Source organism: Populus alba, chromosome 16 (assembly GCF_005239225.2).
Source record: "Populus alba chromosome 16, ASM523922v2, whole genome shotgun sequence".
NCBI lineage: Eukaryota > Viridiplantae > Streptophyta > Magnoliopsida > Malpighiales > Salicaceae > Populus > Populus alba.
In genome coordinates this window covers 761,939-780,312 of record NC_133299.1, presented here as the reverse complement: position 1 = coordinate 780,312, position 18,374 = coordinate 761,939, and the positions used below count along the sequence as shown (strand labels likewise).

Here is an 18,374-nt window from a genome sequence, read left to right as displayed (position 1 = left end):
ATATTAACATGCATTTTAGCTTTCATAACCAGTTTATTAAAGTCGTGAGAACTAGGTCAATATTTCAAAAATTCCAAAAAAAAATTATTTTGTTTTTTTTAATATCTGGGGTTGCGAGTTTATACGTAAGACGTATTCTAAATATTAAATTCTTTTGTTGATGTTAGAACGGTTAGGTTTTACCTGATAAGATAATAATCTTCTTACTGGGGATAACTTTTCTTAAATTACAGACGGACCAACAACAAGAAAACACGACAAGACTTTAGATTTTATCAGACAATAAAATAATGCAGCTTACCTTGGGTAAGGTGTATTTAGGGTGCTAATATCTTTCATTTACGCAACCAGTCCCCGTACCCGATCTCTGAGACTAATTAGGGTTTCTAGTGATCAAAATACTAGGTGGCGACTTCTATTCTATTTTTTCACTAATAAAAGACAATAATTTCTTGTCTCCCCATATTTTTCACAATAGATAATATTTGACGATGGATGTTTTCGCCGCGAGGCCGCACACGTGCGACAATATATATGAAAGCTTAGTCACTTATTTAATTTTTAATGATTATTTAAATTATGATGTTATAAAAACATAGCCTAAGGGTTCAGTATTGAAAATATATAAAAAAACAAATCATCACGTTTAATTAATTAATGAAATATTATTAGAATCTTGTTTTAATTACAAATTATATTTTCTCAGTGTGAATTAAAATTGATAAAATTGATAATACTTTAAAATAATAATAATAAAAAAATAAATTTTAATATAAATTAAAGTGAATAAACATTTCTAAATCGTTGGAATAATCTAAATATGATTTTAGCATTTATAAAAACATTATTTATGCACCACTTAGTAACTAATCAAATTCAAATAATTAATTCATGATAATAAAAAAATTAAAATACAATAGTAAAATTAATCTTAAACTTACACGTTATTAATTATAAAAAAATAATGAAAATTAGTCAAACCTTATGATTGAAGCAGCACACCACCTAATTTATTTTGCGAGTATTTGAATATCAATCAGTGACTGATTTTGTTGAAAATAAAACGTGTTGATTGTACTTTTGCTATTCTGATAAAAAGTCCTTTTTAGAAGATAAAATGTTAGAGCGCTAATCTACTCTTTAGAAGATAACTGTATATAAATGACCAAACGTGAGGGTATGAACTAGTTTACGTGCATTTCAATCAATTTTAAAACTTTAAAGTTAACGATTATATAAGTTTTTAGTCGTTTTAAAATTTATAAAACTCGAACAAATGATTTTTAAAGAATAAACTCAAGACCTGACTAGTTTAGCTATATACATCTTAGAGGTTACCAATCATGATTCTTGGTTATATGTGTGGTTATCTGAGTACACATTGCTACACTATACTATGATTTGTTGTGTTATATTGTAAGTAAAATCAATCAACTGTTCCGTATTGTATTGTTACATGATTAAAATAAAATTATTATTACATTGCTAATTAATGGTTTTAGTGCTGAATTACATGAACAAAGACTTGACCATAAATTGTAAAGATGCATTATTACTTATCAATGTTCACTTTCTGATTGGACCCAAGAAATGGGGGTTAAGCTATCAGCTTTTGGCCTTCATACTGATGCTTTAGCTTTTATTAATCTTTCTCTGCTCGACATTGCAAAAGATCGACATAATGGAAGCAAAAGATCGACATAATGGTACCAAAAGATGCTGAACATGAACAAAGACTTGACCATAAATTGTAAAGATGCATTATTACTTCTCAATAAATATTCACTTTCTGATTGGACCCAAGAAATGAAGGATAAGCTATCAGCTTTTGGCCTTCATACGTACTGGTGCTTTAGCTTTATTAAATGCAAAAGATAAACAAAAGATGCTGAATTACATGAACAAAGACTTGACCATAAATTTTAAAGATGCATTATTACTTACTTCTCAATGTTCAGATTCCATGGGTTCAATCATTAATTTATGATGTATCAAATCATTTAGCAGAGCCGTTAATTAGCCGGGCATGAGTGTTGACAGTGTGATTCTGTTTTCAATCTTGTTTTGTTACAATTTCCTGCTGCCTTCATAAGCGGTAGTGAAGAACATATACAAAATGGAGAGGGTAATTATCTAACAAATTTGTCACCACTACAAATCTTCAATGGAATTAAGAACTTCATGTGATACACATTTGAGATTCCAAAGGCATGTGCTGACAGCTTGCTTTTTCTTTGTTTTTCACTATCTTCTGTCTGACGCTTTTCCATTCACTTTTCAATTGCCTTTGGATTTTGCTTTCCTTAACGTCTTGAATTCAAGAAGGAAAGAGAGAGAGAAAAATGATCCCTAGTATCGAACCAATGGTATTTTTGGTACAAACGCTGCCCCATCTCGAGCAGCGGGGAGAAAGAAAAGGAAAAAACAAATGGTCACTAGTATCAAATCAAAGGTATTTTCGATACAAACACTACCCCATCTTGAGGGGCGAGGAGACCTTTCAAACACAGGTAGCATTTGATAGTTGGACGACACTTCTCATGCTGCCTGAATAGTGCGAGGGTTTTCTTCATGTTAGCGTTTCATGTTTTTTTTTTTAATAATATTTAATATATTTAGATTACAATAATACCTTAACTTTCAAATTTATAGTAAAAACAATGTAAAATGATAAAAAAAAAAAGGACCATTGTAAGAGAATTATGCTAATTTTGTCTTATATTGTAAAGATGCCTTATACTTAGAGATCTACAAGTCACTTCATATGCTTGCTTGACAGAGCTTTGCCACCACGTGATAGATCATCATCTCTGGCTCGAACTTAAGTTATTGGATTATTAGTTATCTTTTATGTATAAATCGCCCACTTTATTTTAGCATATTTTTCATAATATGATTGTACATTAAATAAGATGGTTTTAATAATGGTGTAAGCATTTTTTAGCATACTATCTTTATGTATAAATCGCCCAGAAAATTAGTACACTTAGCTACCCATTAGATAAATATAATTAGACTTGCTTTAGTAATGAGTACCTCTTTGTTGTTAGATAAAAATAAATTAAAAAATATAAATAGATTTTGCTTTTACTTGACCTCTTTGTCTAAATTAAATTTGTCTCTTACTCTTTTAAGAAAATTTGACGAAATTATCCCCACTTCCACTTTTCAATTTTTTTGAACACTTACTTTCACCTGTCATCCCTCATCTTCTTGCCGAAACTCTACCTTTCACAAGTTTAGAAGCAAAAGCTTTCAACTGAGGCTAATTAAGAGATAATATATATCCATGCTTGTTTTCTAAACCTCACTGTGATACAAGTATGTATTATAATTATCGAGACAAGCTCTCTTTTCTTGATTTTTTTCTTTTCTTTTCGCAGCATATGACTGATCTTTGTATTCCATCTTTGATTTAGAAATGGTAGGGATTAAAAGTAGAGATCTTAGTAAAATTATGTGAAAACTCTACTATTTAAACGGGCTTTATTGGAATTAAGATTGGCTTGCGTACATGGTTGTGATCATGGGCAGGAACTCTGTATTTTCCAAAAGCTACTGGAATTTTCTTCTGGTTGATTGGTAGTGGTCTCTGCTATTCCACGAAAGGGGACCTTGGCGGGAGAGAGAAGAATTAATAGCTTTAGTGGCGGGCTTCGAGGAACCTTCTTGACTTCCGTCGTTTACACATGATCAATGGCTTAATCCACTGCATCACCTGGAACTGCTCTTGCCTTTAGTACCGACCCCTATAGACATAGTCAGAATCCAATTCTGAGTTATTGTTTAAAAAAATAATTTTTTTTAAAAATAAAATAAATTGCATCTTTTTCATGTTTAAAAAATTAAAAAATAAATATTGTAACCAGTTTATGATTATCCATTAGGATTTGACCAACATGTCAAAAAAAAATTTCCAATTTTTTTTTAGGATTCAGATGTAGATTTTAATATTTGAGGAATGTAAAATTAGACGATAAAGTACACCGTCAGGTATTAAAGATACAATTTGTAAATAAATATGTTAAAATTCAGACTTTAGAACGGCTAGGATTTACTCAATAAAGTAGGGACTTTCTTATGAAGAAAGATCTGCCTTAAACCTTAGAAAAGATCAACGAATAAAAACCCGACTTAGAAAAAAAAACAATCAAATGACAATGTAGTTTATCTTAGGTAGGGTGCACTTGGGGTGATGCGTCTTCCCTTACACAACCAGTCCTTTACTCAGATTCTTGCAGACCATAGGTTTCTAATGATCATAATACTAGGTGACGACTCCTAAATATTAATCATAATTTTATGATTAAATCCAAAATCTTTTCCAACACACAATACCTCACACAAGAGGCATGATAAGAGCCTCCGCCGTCGCCAGACGACATTGCGTCGGCGCTCACACCCCCCGTGACAGACAGAAAGAATCATTCATTTCTCAGATTGGCTCCTACTACCTCTTTCTATTCACTCGGGCAGAGAGCAATTCTTGGACAGATACACGCGCGAAGAGTAATTCTTGCACTGCATGTAGAAGCAGTGGCATGAGTGTTGGCAGTGTGATTCTGTTTTCAATCTTGATCTGTTACATTTTCCTGCTGCCTATTCATAATTAAGCGACAGTGAAGAACATATACAAAATGGAGAGGGTAATTATCTAACCATTTAGTCACCACTACAAATCTTCCATGGAATTAAGAACTTCATGTTTGAGTTTGTTTTTCTGATTTGTGGACATTGATACGTAGTGCAAGATAATAGTATTTAATTATTTGCTCCGCTCCAAGTAACGACCAATAAAGCTTTAAAGTGGAATCTTGAAAGACTGAAAGTGGAAGTGTGCATGCAACAAAGTGGAAGAAGTGCGTGCTTATTGTATCATGACAGGTGGTTAGTTGTGAGGCACACAACTAGATCAGTGATGGATAATAGAAACAAAAATAGTGTTGGATTAATAATGCATAATAACTCATAATTATATATTATATTCGAATAATTACTACCCTTTAATTATGCATGAATTGAATTCAAATATGCAAATTTTACAACGTTTTAAAGACTACGAGATAATCAATTTTAAAAAATGCTGCTTTGGAATCATTTTGCAATTTACTTGAACCAAAATTGTTAGGCCTCCATGCATAATATTGCAAGTTACTATTCTCAGGTATTTTGATATTTGGACAGGGACAATATGGTAATGTGAGGTAATTGATTCAGAGTTAATAACAGTTTGAACGGAAAAACAATATCTATATAAAGAATATGTACGTCTTGTGGGAAGCGCATTGCATGCTAGAGTAATGGCTAAGCTCTTTCCTAAGCTTGTTTCCTTTATAGCCGTTCTTCTTCTTTGTCAATTTGGCTATGTAGTTTGTCAATCAACAAATTCCTCTGACAGCCCGCAGTTGCCTGAAGATGAAGGTACACACGCACGATATACTTTTCCATCTACATATATATCCTTTTCCTCCTATATACAAAAGAAGAAAGAAAATTTGTTTTCAAGAATATAAACTCAATTGACTGTTTAGACTATAAACTCACTCATGTTTGCAAGAAACTGATCCAAGCTAACAAGAGAAAGAAGAGAGAACAGTACTTGAGCTGGAAGGAAGGGTCTTAATCTTTGTGACCCAAACAACGAAAAGCCTTACGCACAAGATACTGCTATTTCTCTCTTCCATTTGCACTCTCTAGTGCTTCCACAGCCTGGCAGAGAGTTCCGTAGTGCTAGCCTACGCACTGCATATATATCTTAGATATTTTCTGCTTCTCCATCTTTTCCTATAACTATCAAGTGAAGTGATTGGTTAAGGATGAATTGATTTTTACGAGGATTGTAGTAAGCAAATCTAGATGGATTTATATAGTCAATTGACAATAAATTAGCACTAGTTTTTTCTTTTCTTTTTTTTCCTTTTAGTTCGGATTTGAAGCTAGCTAGAGGTAGCTTGAGGTTGTGGAAGCTAAAAATATATGGTTTTGATCATGAAGGTATCAGGTATGCTACCTGTTTGAATCTTGCTAAACAAAATATGTGTTTCTTTGTTGAAAAACGTTTGGCAGCAAAGGCTTTGGATGAATTGATGACCACGTTAAGGTGGAATACTTCTCAACAAATCTCACGCTCGTCTTGTGATGATAAAGGCATCAGTTGCAGTTGGAGTTATGATCAGAACAGCACAGTTTATCACGTCACCGGCCTGTAAGTTCCTCATCAACTTCATCCAATTTTCTTTTATTTTTGTAAGGCAATGCATCCTCTCTATAACTCACTGGTTTCTATGTTGACGCCATTTTTGGGTGGTAGACATCTCTCAAGCCGCGAATTAAAAGGACAAATCGACGCTGAAGCCTTGGCTAGTCTCGTTCACCTAGAACAAATGTGAGTATCATATATATGACATGTGATGATAATCATTCGAATCAGTATGCTGAGCTCAACTAATTGATAACAATCCTATTACATTAATAACAGTGATTTGTCCAGCAATCAACTTCATGGTAGCATCCCTGTGGCCATGGGGAACTTGCGTTCACTCACCTCTCTGTAAGTGATCCACTATCATGGTCATAACTACTACTGCAGTTTATTTTCTTAAAGAATCAAGATAAAAGTTCGGCTGGATAATCAAGATAATGTTAATTTTACGAATATTATGCTGAGCTCAACTAATTGTTAACAATCCTGTTACCAAAACAGTGATTTGTCCTACAATCAACTTGATGGTAGCATCCCTTTCACCTTGGGGAACTTGTCTTCACTCACCTATCTGTAAGTGATCCAGTACCATGGTCATTTACTACTACTGCGGTTTTTTTTCTAAAAGAATCAAGATAAAAGTTCGGCTGTATAATCAAGATAATGTTAATTTTACGAATATTATGCTGAGCTCAACTAATTCATAACAATCCTGTTACCAAAACAGTGATTTGTCCGACAATCAACTTCATGGTAGCATCCCTGACTTCACCATGGGGAACTTGTCTTCACTCACCTATCTGTAAGTGATCCAGTACCATGGTCATATACTACTATTGCAGTTTATTTTGTTGCCAATGTTCGTTAAATACGTTCTTACTATTATTTTCCAGTGCTAAGTGACTAAATGGATAAGTTATCAAATTCTAAAACAGACCATGTATTATACTTTATTATCTACTATTGGGTAACCATATATATATTACACACATATAAATTAATGATGGTTGAATTTTTTTTTTTTTTAAATAAAATTGATATTTTGTAAATTGACAAGTATTCACGAAATATAGGGAAATCAATGTTAATTTAAACGAATATTATGCTGAGCTCAACTAATTGATAACAATTCTGTTACCAAAACAGTGATTTGTCCTACAATCAACTTGATGGTAGCATCCCTGACGTCACCATGGGGAACTTGCGTTCACTCAACTATCTGTAAGTGATCTCCAGTACCATGGTCATATACTATTACTGCAGTTTATTTTGTTGCAGTGATTTGTCCATAAATATTCTTTATTTTAAAATAAAATTAACAAAAATAAGATTCAGAATCCCTATAATTGATATATTTAGCTTCTGCCTCGGATATGCGGTCTTTGGGCTGTAGTTATTTAGCTTGGACTATATATATATATATATATATATATATATATATATTATATATATATATGTGTGTGTGTTGTGTGTGTGTCTTTTCATCTCAAATTTAATTTATCCCAAATTAATTTTATAATATTTTAATCTTTAATGTTAATATATGTAGATATGTTAAATTAAATATGAGTATAATTTTTTTTTCTATTGTTTCTTTAAAGAGGAAAAGGTGTATTACAAATATAATTTAGATGTGTGTTCGAAAAAGTAAAATAAAATAAAATAAGTGTCATCTAGACACAAGGGAGCTGATAAAGAAATCTGTATTGATTCATCATTTAATGTTTGTAATCTTTTGTTATATTTCCATTAATAATATATATTTCCATTAATGTACTGTGAATGTCTTCCCACTTCCATTAATATATAGTTATGAGCAAAGAGTTGCTTAGCTTTTGGATCATATACAATAACTAATTTCAGTTCTTAGTGTGTCTTCATAAAATTTATATTATTGGTTCTTAGTGAGGAATAATGAGCTTATATGGTAATACATATGCACAGCGATCTCTCTACAAACTTCCTCAAAGGCTCCATACCTTCATCCTTGGGAAATTTGTCGTCCCTCCTATATCTGTAAGTATCATGCAATCACAGCCTCTTGTGTCAAATACAGTCTCTTCAGTATCATATAGTTATAATTAAGTATCATCTTCAGTGTCAAATAAATTCTTTTTCCATTGCTGATGCAAGTTTTATGCTCTTATTCTTGTGGGTGTTTATATGTATTTTATTAATACTGACTTTTATTCATAAACATTCCATGTCCATTTTTTAAAGATTCTCATTTCTTTCCTAATGAAGTATTTAGATGTCATGCTTCAAAACTAAATTATGATTTCTAATATAGTTAAAAGCAAACTATCCATCATCGATTTAGAAAAAAAAACAAATGGCACTAACCAAAACTATCCATTATATGAATTATAGGCGAACATCTTGGATATTTGGGGTTGATTTTATACCATTGCTGTTCTTTTAAAAAATAATATATTATGGTAAGAAAAGAGCATACAATTAGTAACTTCTGTTTTTAAGAGTTCTATGAAATTATATCTAACATTTTTTTTTCCTCTAAAATCACTTCTTTTAAATTATATTCCATCAAATAATAGTTAGGATCTCGTTTTCATTAGGAGATAAAGTGTTTAGAACTACATAATTATATTATAATGGTGAAAATTTGAGTTAAGAAACTCAAATTCCTTCTTTAAATTAAATAAGAAGTTACTGAATAGGCAATTGATAGATTAAACTTATAGTTGTAATAGTTAAGATTTTTTAATAGAATTTTTGGGGAAACATTTTCAACTCAAATTAGCTTTGTTAGAAATGAAAATAAGGGCAAGCCGTTTGGGGTCTTAATACTTATAAATTCTCATGGCAAGGTGTTAATGATATAGTTATTAAACCCGAACCGGATTTACTGGTCGATCCGGAACCTGATTGACTTTTTTGCTGAACTGGTCTAAGTAAGATAAAAGAACGAAATGAGCAAAAACTCGGCAAAACCCAGTTAAGATCCTTTTTTTTCTCAAATGTGTTTTTTCTTCTAGTTAGAGACCCCTCCTTTTTATTATATTTTTTAGTTGTTATTAACCATTTTCAAATTTTAGTATATAAATACTAAAAGAATGCTTTATTTTTTCAATTTGAGATTTGAAATCTTTTAATATATATACTATATGTTTACAAGGAAAAATTAAATCATATTTTTTAATGTAAGATAAAAAATATTTTGAAATAATATTTTAAACTTCATTATTTATATAACGTGTATAACTTATATTCACATTGATTTTTTAAATTTTTTATTTGAAATTTTAAAATTTTAAATATTTTTTTAATTTTTCCGGGTTAATTCGGATTGACCCGGGTCAACCCGTATAACCTGAGACTCAGCTTCTTGGCTGGGTCAACCCTGGGTTGGGTCTTATAAACTAAGGTTAATGGTATGATAACTATGGTTAATGGTCACAAAAATTAACTTCTGAGTTCTGTTTGGTTCTTTTTTCCTATGTAATTAGGGTCAATCCGAATTAACCTGAGACTCAGCTTCTTGGCTGGGTCAACCCTGGGTTGGGTCTTATAACTAAGGTTAATGGTATGATAACTATGGTTAATGGTCACAAAAATTAACTTCTGAGTTCTGTTTGGTTCTTTTCTCCTATGTAATTAGGATAGTAGCCTTGTTTGGCTAATTGCTTAACTGTGCTAATGCTTGTTTGGTTGCCTGCATGATTATGAACAAAGAGCTGCTTAGCTTTTGGATCATATATAATAACTAATTTCAGTTCTTAGTTTGTGTTTCATAAAATTTTAAATTATTGTTCTTATTTGAGTAATAATGAACTTATATGGTAATACATATGCATAGCCGTCTCTCGAGAAACTTCCTCGATGGCTCCATACCTTCATCTTTGGGGAATTTGTCATCTCTCAGATATCTGTACGTGTTATCCAATCACAGTTTTTTCAGTATCATATAATGTGAATTAAATTCTTTTTCCATTTCAGATGCAAGTTTTGTGCTCTTATTCTTGTGGGTGTTTTCAGGATTTTGTGGTATAATATGTTATCAGGTGAAATCCCTAAGGAATTGGGCACCCTCTCTCATCTCCGGTCGATGTATAGAAACTCGCTCGCTCACTCTTTCATTCTCCTTGAATTTCCTTTTAACTTATTGAGTTTGGTTTGTTTCTTATCTCTTATTTAACTAGGGTCTTGGGCTTCAATGAACTCACTGGTCAGCTTCCACCAGAACTTGGAAGATTGGGATCTCTATATGCTTTGTAAGTTTCAAAAAGCACCTTGTAGAACCACGGAAGATAGTAAGAGGAGAAATAAAATAGAAAAAGGGTAAATTACAATCCTTTTGATTTGTTGTTGTAGAGAGTTGAGCTCCAACAATTTGACTGGAGAACTGCCGGAAAATTACGCCAACTTTACTTTGGGTCAATTGGAAATTTTGTAAGTGCAACTCATCATGTTCTTTCAACCAACAATCAGTTTAATTATTGTTCCAAGGAAAAGCAACTAACTATGGCTGCAGTAGCGTAGCTGGGAACCGTTTGACCGGTAAAGTACCAAGGTTCATTGCGAATTGGACTGAACTCTCTTACCTGTAAGAAATTACTTGTACTTTCTGTAATATTATTTGATTGAGAAACTGTCGATGATCGAAGAATATCATTCAATAATTTGTGTTTTTGTGTACTGATGACAGGTTCCTCTCCGGAAATGATTTTGAAGGAGAGCTGCCTCTTGAACCTCTTTTTAACATGTCAAAACTCGAGCGCTTGTAAGTGCTCTATAAATTTAACCGGGTTGAAATAAACGCATGTTTTATTCTGGATGGTTTTTCTTCCAGGTATGTTAGTGATGTAAGAAGCTCGACCGGTTTCCCTTTCCCAGAATATGCAAATATGACGGCAATAAGATACCTGTGAGTTTTTCCTTCCTTTGCTTTTCTTTAAAGCTCACACTCGAAAATCACATAAATAATTATCAAGGCTTTAAGTAATAAAAGTATAAAACTAGTGCAACTTGAGGGTCTAGCTCAGTGGTCAACTGCAAGACTTGCCTTGCGACTGTTCAGAGTTCGATCCTCTTTGTGCACCAGTCTGTCACCCCCGCGGTGCCTTACCTGTCTACTGGGCTTGCAAGATGTTCAGTAGGCTCGGGAATTAGTCGTGGTGCGCTAAGCTGGCCCGAACACCCCGGGTTATTAAAAAAAAAAGAGTATAAAACTAGTTATTAAACCCCAAAATACATACCAAAATATATTCTTGAAATTTCATGTGAAATAGATACGAGATTATCATATGCAAATTAAAAAAAAAATTAATTCTTTTTGTTTTTTAACATTCAAAAAACATAAAAGAAATACCCACAAACACACTCCCAACCACACATTCAATGTTTACTCACCCACTCCCAGTTTCAGGTTTCCAATGTAACAAAAATTAAAATTGCTTACAATAATTTAAATACACATTTCGAAAGCCACAAATTACAAAATAGACTCAGAAACAGTGCTGGAAACGGCTGAGAAAAACCAGGAAACAGGGGGGTGATCTGGAATGGCATCTATGATGGAATTACAGAGAGGCAGAGGTGGCTGAGTGAAGGAGAGAGAGAGCTGGTTCTTGGTTTAGCAGAGATGGGGGCGGCTGAAAGAGCAGAGGGGTGGTAATATCGGTGGATCTGGAGGGCCTGGTTCGGGTCTATGGAGGAGGGGAGCGGATTAGGATTATTATTTTTGTGGTTTCTTTATTTATTGTTTTCAAAATTGCCCCTATTGTGTGTTGTGTGACTCTTATTTATAAATAGAATATTGTTAGGTCTCAATTGTTTCTCAATTTGTTTTCTTTTTTTGTTAATTTTGATTATTTTTAATTTAAAAAAAAAACAAATAAGTAATATCACTCAATAAGAAAATTCAATTATTTAAAAAATAACACATTCAAAATCAAACACATTCAAAAAATCTTTAAAATTTTTAATTATTTTGAAACAACATTAAAAATACTAAAAACAATGTAAATATATAAAGAACATATTTTTTTGAGTTTTTAGTGTTTTTTTATTTATTTATTGTTTTTTTTAAGTATTAGGTCAAAAATTAGATAGCAACAATATAAATTCAAATTAAATAATAAAAAAACCATATACACTTAGAATTATATATGTCTGGAGCGTTATTGTTGTAGAATTTGGATTATGACCGATCTTTTACATAAATATATTTTTAGGCCTAGTTTTCTTTATATGATCTTGAGTTTTTTTATGAGCTATTACATGCTATGAAGACCAGTTGTATCTGGGATTCAGGTTTGAGAATTTAAAATATATATATATATATATATATAATATATATATATATATATATATATATTACGACTATAGGCATAACAGAATCATGAAGTTACAATATTTATGTATGTGACTCTTGATGATATTCTCAATATTTATGTACGTGGCTCTTAAAGATATGTATGCATTGGATAAATCCCAACACCAACTTCTTCAATGGTTTGTGTAGGGTGATAAGGAATTGCTCAATAAGTGGTGAAATCCCCCGGTACATTGGTGATTGGTCATCGTTAAAATACCTGTAAGTTTCATTCCCTCTTTTGTAAACGATTTGGTAATTTGTTTAGGGCCTTTAGGCCATGCATTATTCATTAGAAGGTATTAAAGAATCAATTATGTGTTTACAGAATCAATCTTTTTAATGATTAGAAAATTAGGGTCTATATTATTAATCTTTAAAAATCTAATTTTTAATATTTTCCCCTTGAACACAAAAGGAATATCTTAAAACCTTAATGAGCCAATTTTTAGAGTAAACAAGTTGTATGCTGTTGAAAATAGTTCGTCTAAGATTTGATTTGATAGCATGTTTTTTGATTAATAGTACCACTTCATTATCATTGAAGATTAAAAAGCTTTTAAAAGGATGATCCGATGGCGCGCCCTTTTTGATTATCAACTTAATTAGAGTCAATTGAATAATCCTGTTGTAAAAAAACTTGTATATATAAAACTACTCTCAGGTGTGGTGTGATCCAGTAAAAGAAGAACCTTTCCCATACACTTCGTTCTCATTTTAGAATTTTCCACTTCAAGTGAAAATATCAAGTTGTCAAAAAATAAAAATAAAAAAGTCAATAGCGAGCTTGAATATTTTAACCTAAAAACTAAAAACAAATCAAATCAAACTAAACTTTCCATTATTTTTTTTATGAAATTATTAAAGATAACGATTAATTGCTTTCATTTTTTTGATCCTGCAGAGACTTGAGCTTTAACAACTTAACTGGTGGAATACCAGATTCCATGAAAAAGCTGAAATTAAGTAAGATGTATGCAAAAGAGATTCCTTGAACTCGATGTCTTATAATAAGATCGTTCTGCCACTCTGTTAAAAAAGTACATGGGATGTTTTCATACTGGTTTTGTTTGTTTAGGTTTCTCACAGGAAATATGCTTAATGGCACCGTACCTTCCTGGGTTACTGATAACATTGAAGACAAGGCGTATGTTATGGCTTTGTGCTCTTTGCTCAGATGGGTTGTTTTCCCTTTTGTAGATTTCCTCAATAAAATCTTGATATATAAACAATAATGTTGCAGGGACTTGTCATATAATAATTTTGAAATTCCACGTGATGGTCCGAAGAAAGGAGAACGAAAGCTGAACATGTAATAACGGCAACTTCATTTTCTTCTTCCTTTTTTTTCACTTGCAAGAATATTATTGTCTATGAAATTCCAACTTCTGATCATTTTGTATCATGTGCACCAACTGCTTGCATGTTGTTCCTACTCAAGCAGTGAACCATACAGGTATGGTAATATCCTCCATATGGTGCAATTAATTTAGAACAAATAATCCTGAGCTATTTCTTACAAATGTTGTTTGCTATTTCTAGGAATTCTATACGTGATTTGAAAGATAAATGTCAGGGAAAACCAAAGTGTAAGCTCTATTAAGAAGCTCTTAATTTTGCGCAGGACAGATTTTCTGTACTGATTATCATTTTTTGCAGACGATTCCTTATATATAAATTGTGGAGAGGAAAAGGCAATTGTTGACGGAAAGTGTTTGAAGAAGACCGTTCAACATTAAATTACTATATAGCACTGAAAGAAAAATGGGCTTATTCTTGTTCTTGTTCTGGAGACTTTGATTCGGAAACTAACGGTTCCAGTCATTACATAAAAAACGGAATTTGTGGTTCTTCTGAGACACAGTTATACAACTCAACTCGCCTCTGCCCTCTTTCTCTGACATATTACGGCTTCTGTTTATTTAAAGGACATTACACTGTGAAGCTTTACTTCGCTGAAACTGTTTACCAAAATGATGAAGATTACTCGAATTTAGGGAAACGTGTTTTTGATGTATATATACAGGTAACCACTATATTTTTCTGCACTTCTTTCAAACATTCCCATCATTCAACATCCACTTTTGGATACAGGGGAAGAGAAATCTAACAGACTTCAACATAAAAGAAATGGCCAGCGGCACCGATAAGACATGGAGCCAAGATTTCCCAGCATATGTAGGAGATGATAATCTATTGACTATCCATTTTTTCTGGGCTGGAAAAGGATCTTTCCCGGAGCCAGCTTTTTCCTATTCAAGTACTGCTGCCCTGTATCTGAATGGACCCCTTGTGTCAGGCATTTCCGTAACTGCAAGTAAAGAGTTGCATTTCTTTTATTTTTGTTGAGCAAAGATTTCTGCTACCCTTTATCTGGATAAATAATTTTTTCTTTCTGTCTTCCACTATTTGTATCCAGAGTTCAAAGCTGGTGGCAATGGACTATCTCCTTCACAAATTGCAGGGATTACTGCAGGTTCAGTATTTGCTCCTCTACTTCTGTTGGCTTTCATGTGGAAAATGGGCTGGCTGCGGAAAAGCGAGTTGGATGGTACCTCTCCATGCTAATCTAAAATCATTATGCACCACACTACCTTAAGAATTCTTACTTTGATGTTTTCTTCAAATAGAAATAACCATTGAGGTCCAAGGAAAATCTTTCACCCTCAAACAAATAATCGATGCTACTCGAAAATTCAGCCCCAAAATGGAGATTGGCAGGGGACGCTTTGGAATAGTATACAAGGTCAGATTGTCTTTTCTGAAACATTTGTTCTTCAACATGCACTTTTTTCTCTCACAGTTCTGGTAAATTGATTTCACGTGTATACAGGCTGAATTGCCGAATGAGATAAAATTAGCAGTGAAGAAGATTTCTCCCCAATCAAAGCAACATGGAAAAGATGAATTACAAAGGGAAATCTTCAACATGAAATCTTTGCATCATGAGAATCTTGTTCAATTGTTGGATGGCTATTCTATTAAAGACCTGCATCTCCTAGTATATGACTATATGCATAAAGGCTCCCTTCACCATGCGTTGTTCGGTAATACTGCCATCACCCGATTTTCATCCTGCTCTTTCACCTAATGCATTGCCTTGTGAAACTCATGTAATTGTATATTTAAATCTTCTGTTAGTACAAGGATAGTGTACTTGCAAATATCAATAACTTAATATCAATAACCTTGATTTGTAGAACCAAATTCCACAACAAAACTTGATTGGAAAGCTAGATTTGGTATCTGTCTGGGAATAGCGCGAGGTTTGAAGTATTTACATGAAGAGAAAAGGTTCAAGATTGTTCATGGAAACATAAAACCTAGTAATATTTTGCTTGATAACTCTCTTACGGCCAAGTTGTCTGACTTTGGATTGGCAACGCTTTGTTATGAGGAAGATCCATTTATGGCCATCAAAGCAAAAGGGTCGCGGTAAGTATATATTATGATCATTGATTGACAACTAGTTCCATTCTTTTAATTAAGAGCTAATTAACCAATAATTAATCTCTTATTGCAGAGTTTACATGGCACCTGAGTATTCAATGGGAAAAGCAATAACTGTTAAAGCTGATGTTTACAGTTTTGGAATTGTCCTACTCGAAATCGTTAGCGGGAAAGTTAGTGCAGATTACACACCAAACCAAGAAGCTGAGTTTCTTCTGGATAAAGTAAGTGGGTCTTACAGGATAAACCCTTTGTTTTTTTTTTTTTCATAGTTATTATCAAACCAAACATGTTCTGTCAACATCAAATAAATTAATATGTGTTACATTCAACTCATGAAAAAACAAAAGCTAATATTTAGAGATCACTCTAATACTAAGAAGAAATTTAGAATAAAAAAAAGATATTATTATTCAATAATTTGATATATGTGTTATATTCAACTCATATGAAGTTTATATAATTATATAACAAGACACATAAGTAAATAAAATAAAATAAATTATAGAAAATATAGTTGATTGTATCCTTTAATTGGATGATTGAAATAATTTCTTGATTACCTAGAATTATTTAATTCCTTGATTTGTTTTTTATTGAATAGAAAATAATCAGGAATATTTACTTGATTATTTCCTTACTACTCGGAGCTAAGCCAATCTTGCTTTGTAATTGCAGGCTGGTGTTTTGCACGATAAGGGAAGAATCCTTGACTTGGTGGACAAGAAATTAGCATCCAGTTACAACAGGAAGCAGGCTCTCACTGTTTTGCTGTTAGCAATGAAGTGCGTTAATCTGTCTCCTACTCTCAGGCCTAAAATATCCGAAGTCGTTAGTGTACTTGAAGGTGAGAAAAGAATTGATGAGATTTCTGAAGGTGATGATACTCCATCAGCAAGTATTGGAGGACTATGCGGTGCGTGTTCCAGGGTGTTGGAAATAGAGCCAATTTCTTAGCTAATTGGTAATGTTAAGTTTGGTGATGAAAACCTTCTACCTCTTTTTTATTTTGTAATTGCTTGGGTCTAATTATGTGGTGGTGTCAAGAGAACATTGATGTGTGCGTGAGAGACTCCATGAAAAAATATGTGTGTTTGCTTTGTCTGCTATGATTTATTTGTGCTATTATGGTTGTTGGTAATATCGTGAATTGAATAATATTATTATTTGCCATCCTTTATATGTAGCATGTATAAAGGATAATTTTATGATATTATCTACTTTACAAACTCATTAGATTTATGCAACTACAATTTTAATATTAAATATTGGATCACATTTTTATATTAGATATGGATCCAAAATAATTCCGTAAGAATTAATAAATCTAACATAGTTGTAAAACTTGATATAAAGTTGATCAAGATAAAATACAGGTTATGAGTTAAAAAGATCATCCTGAGTCAATTTTCAAATGTATTTTTTAATATAATAAAAAATAATATATTTTTATAAAAAAAATTCTAGAAATTAAGAGCCGGGTGTTGATTGATCTGTAAATCAACTTAAATTTTTTTTATCAAATCAACTAAATTATTTATTTATTTAATTTAAACCGCTTCAAATTCTAAATTAATTATATTTCATATCAACCCATAGGCTCAATCCACGTAGTAGTATTGTACTGTCTCTTTATGAAAAACTCTTAAACTTGGACTAGTTAGATACATAGGTAGATATAAAAGGTATACCTTACTTTTTGTATAACGAAAATAAATACAAATAAATTTACAATACATAAACATTAAACGTCTAAAGAGACTTTTTTGGTATAAATATTGCATCAATGTCGAAGCTAAATGATTGTCTTAGGATACTTTTATGAATAAGACTAATTAAAAATAAATTTGCCAAAGATTGTTTCCAAACCTAAGAAGTTTGAATGGAATAAATCCTTTTTATTAGCAATCTAAAGCAGGATTGCTAAGACAGGCTTTCGAGCAGGCAGGACAGATGCCGATTCTGCCTCTGCCAACTTCTTGTTTCTAGCAGGATTTTCTCCATCAACATCCAAGGTTTGTCTTAGCAAGATCCGGCGAAGCCGGTGAAGAGCTTAGATATAGAAAGGGACGAAACAAAGTTGGTTAGCTTGAATTTCAAGAGAATACTAGAAAGAAAATGTTGTAACCCATTTTTGGGTCCCCGCAAAAAAATAAAATAAATAGCCAAAGAAGGCTAGAAAAATGACAAGAGGCAGAAGCGCTCGGAAAATGGTCAGAAAATTGGTCAAGGAGTATAAAGATACAAAGATTGGATTCTTGACAATATATTCTTGAAGGATGAGAACCCTATTGAGAAGGAAATTTTGAATTTTGAGGAGAGAAGCCCAAATTTGGATGTTTATGGGTTTAATTGATTTTTATTGGATTTATAGGGGATTTGATTGCA

The 18,374-nt window shown here is 32.3% G+C and overlaps 2 protein-coding genes and 1 pseudogene across 5 annotated transcripts in view; all 3 read left to right on the top strand.

Annotated features, from left to right (window-relative positions):
• Positions 1–18,374, top strand: part of LOC118049597 (probable LRR receptor-like serine/threonine-protein kinase At1g53430) — a 90,940-nt gene that overhangs the window by 16,504 nt on the left and 56,062 nt on the right. The window lies entirely within an intron of this gene.
• Positions 5,291–13,874, top strand: LOC118035958 (uncharacterized). 4 transcript variants are annotated; one of them, XM_073405366.1, is made up of 19 exons: positions 5,291–5,421; positions 6,067–6,205; positions 6,311–6,385; positions 6,479–6,550; positions 6,704–6,775; positions 6,930–7,004; positions 7,349–7,423; positions 8,147–8,218; positions 10,020–10,091; positions 10,199–10,270; positions 10,363–10,434; positions 10,535–10,612; positions 10,695–10,766; positions 10,869–10,943; positions 11,013–11,087; positions 12,687–12,758; positions 13,441–13,502; positions 13,615–13,683; positions 13,780–13,874. In XM_073405366.1, exons 1-19 carry the CDS (start codon positions 5,301–5,303, stop codon positions 13,842–13,844), a joined length of 1,485 nt encoding a protein of 494 aa, XP_073261467.1. In that variant the 5' UTR covers positions 5,291–5,300; the 3' UTR covers positions 13,845–13,874. The 4 variants fall into 4 exon arrangements, with proteins under 4 accessions (XP_073261467.1, XP_034897522.2, XP_073261466.1 ...); XM_035041631.2 differs by having other exon boundaries at positions 13,441–13,509; XM_073405365.1 differs by having other exon boundaries at positions 13,441–13,509; positions 13,615–13,874.
• LOC118035960 (probable LRR receptor-like serine/threonine-protein kinase At1g53440) lies at positions 13,819–17,166 on the top strand (annotated as a pseudogene).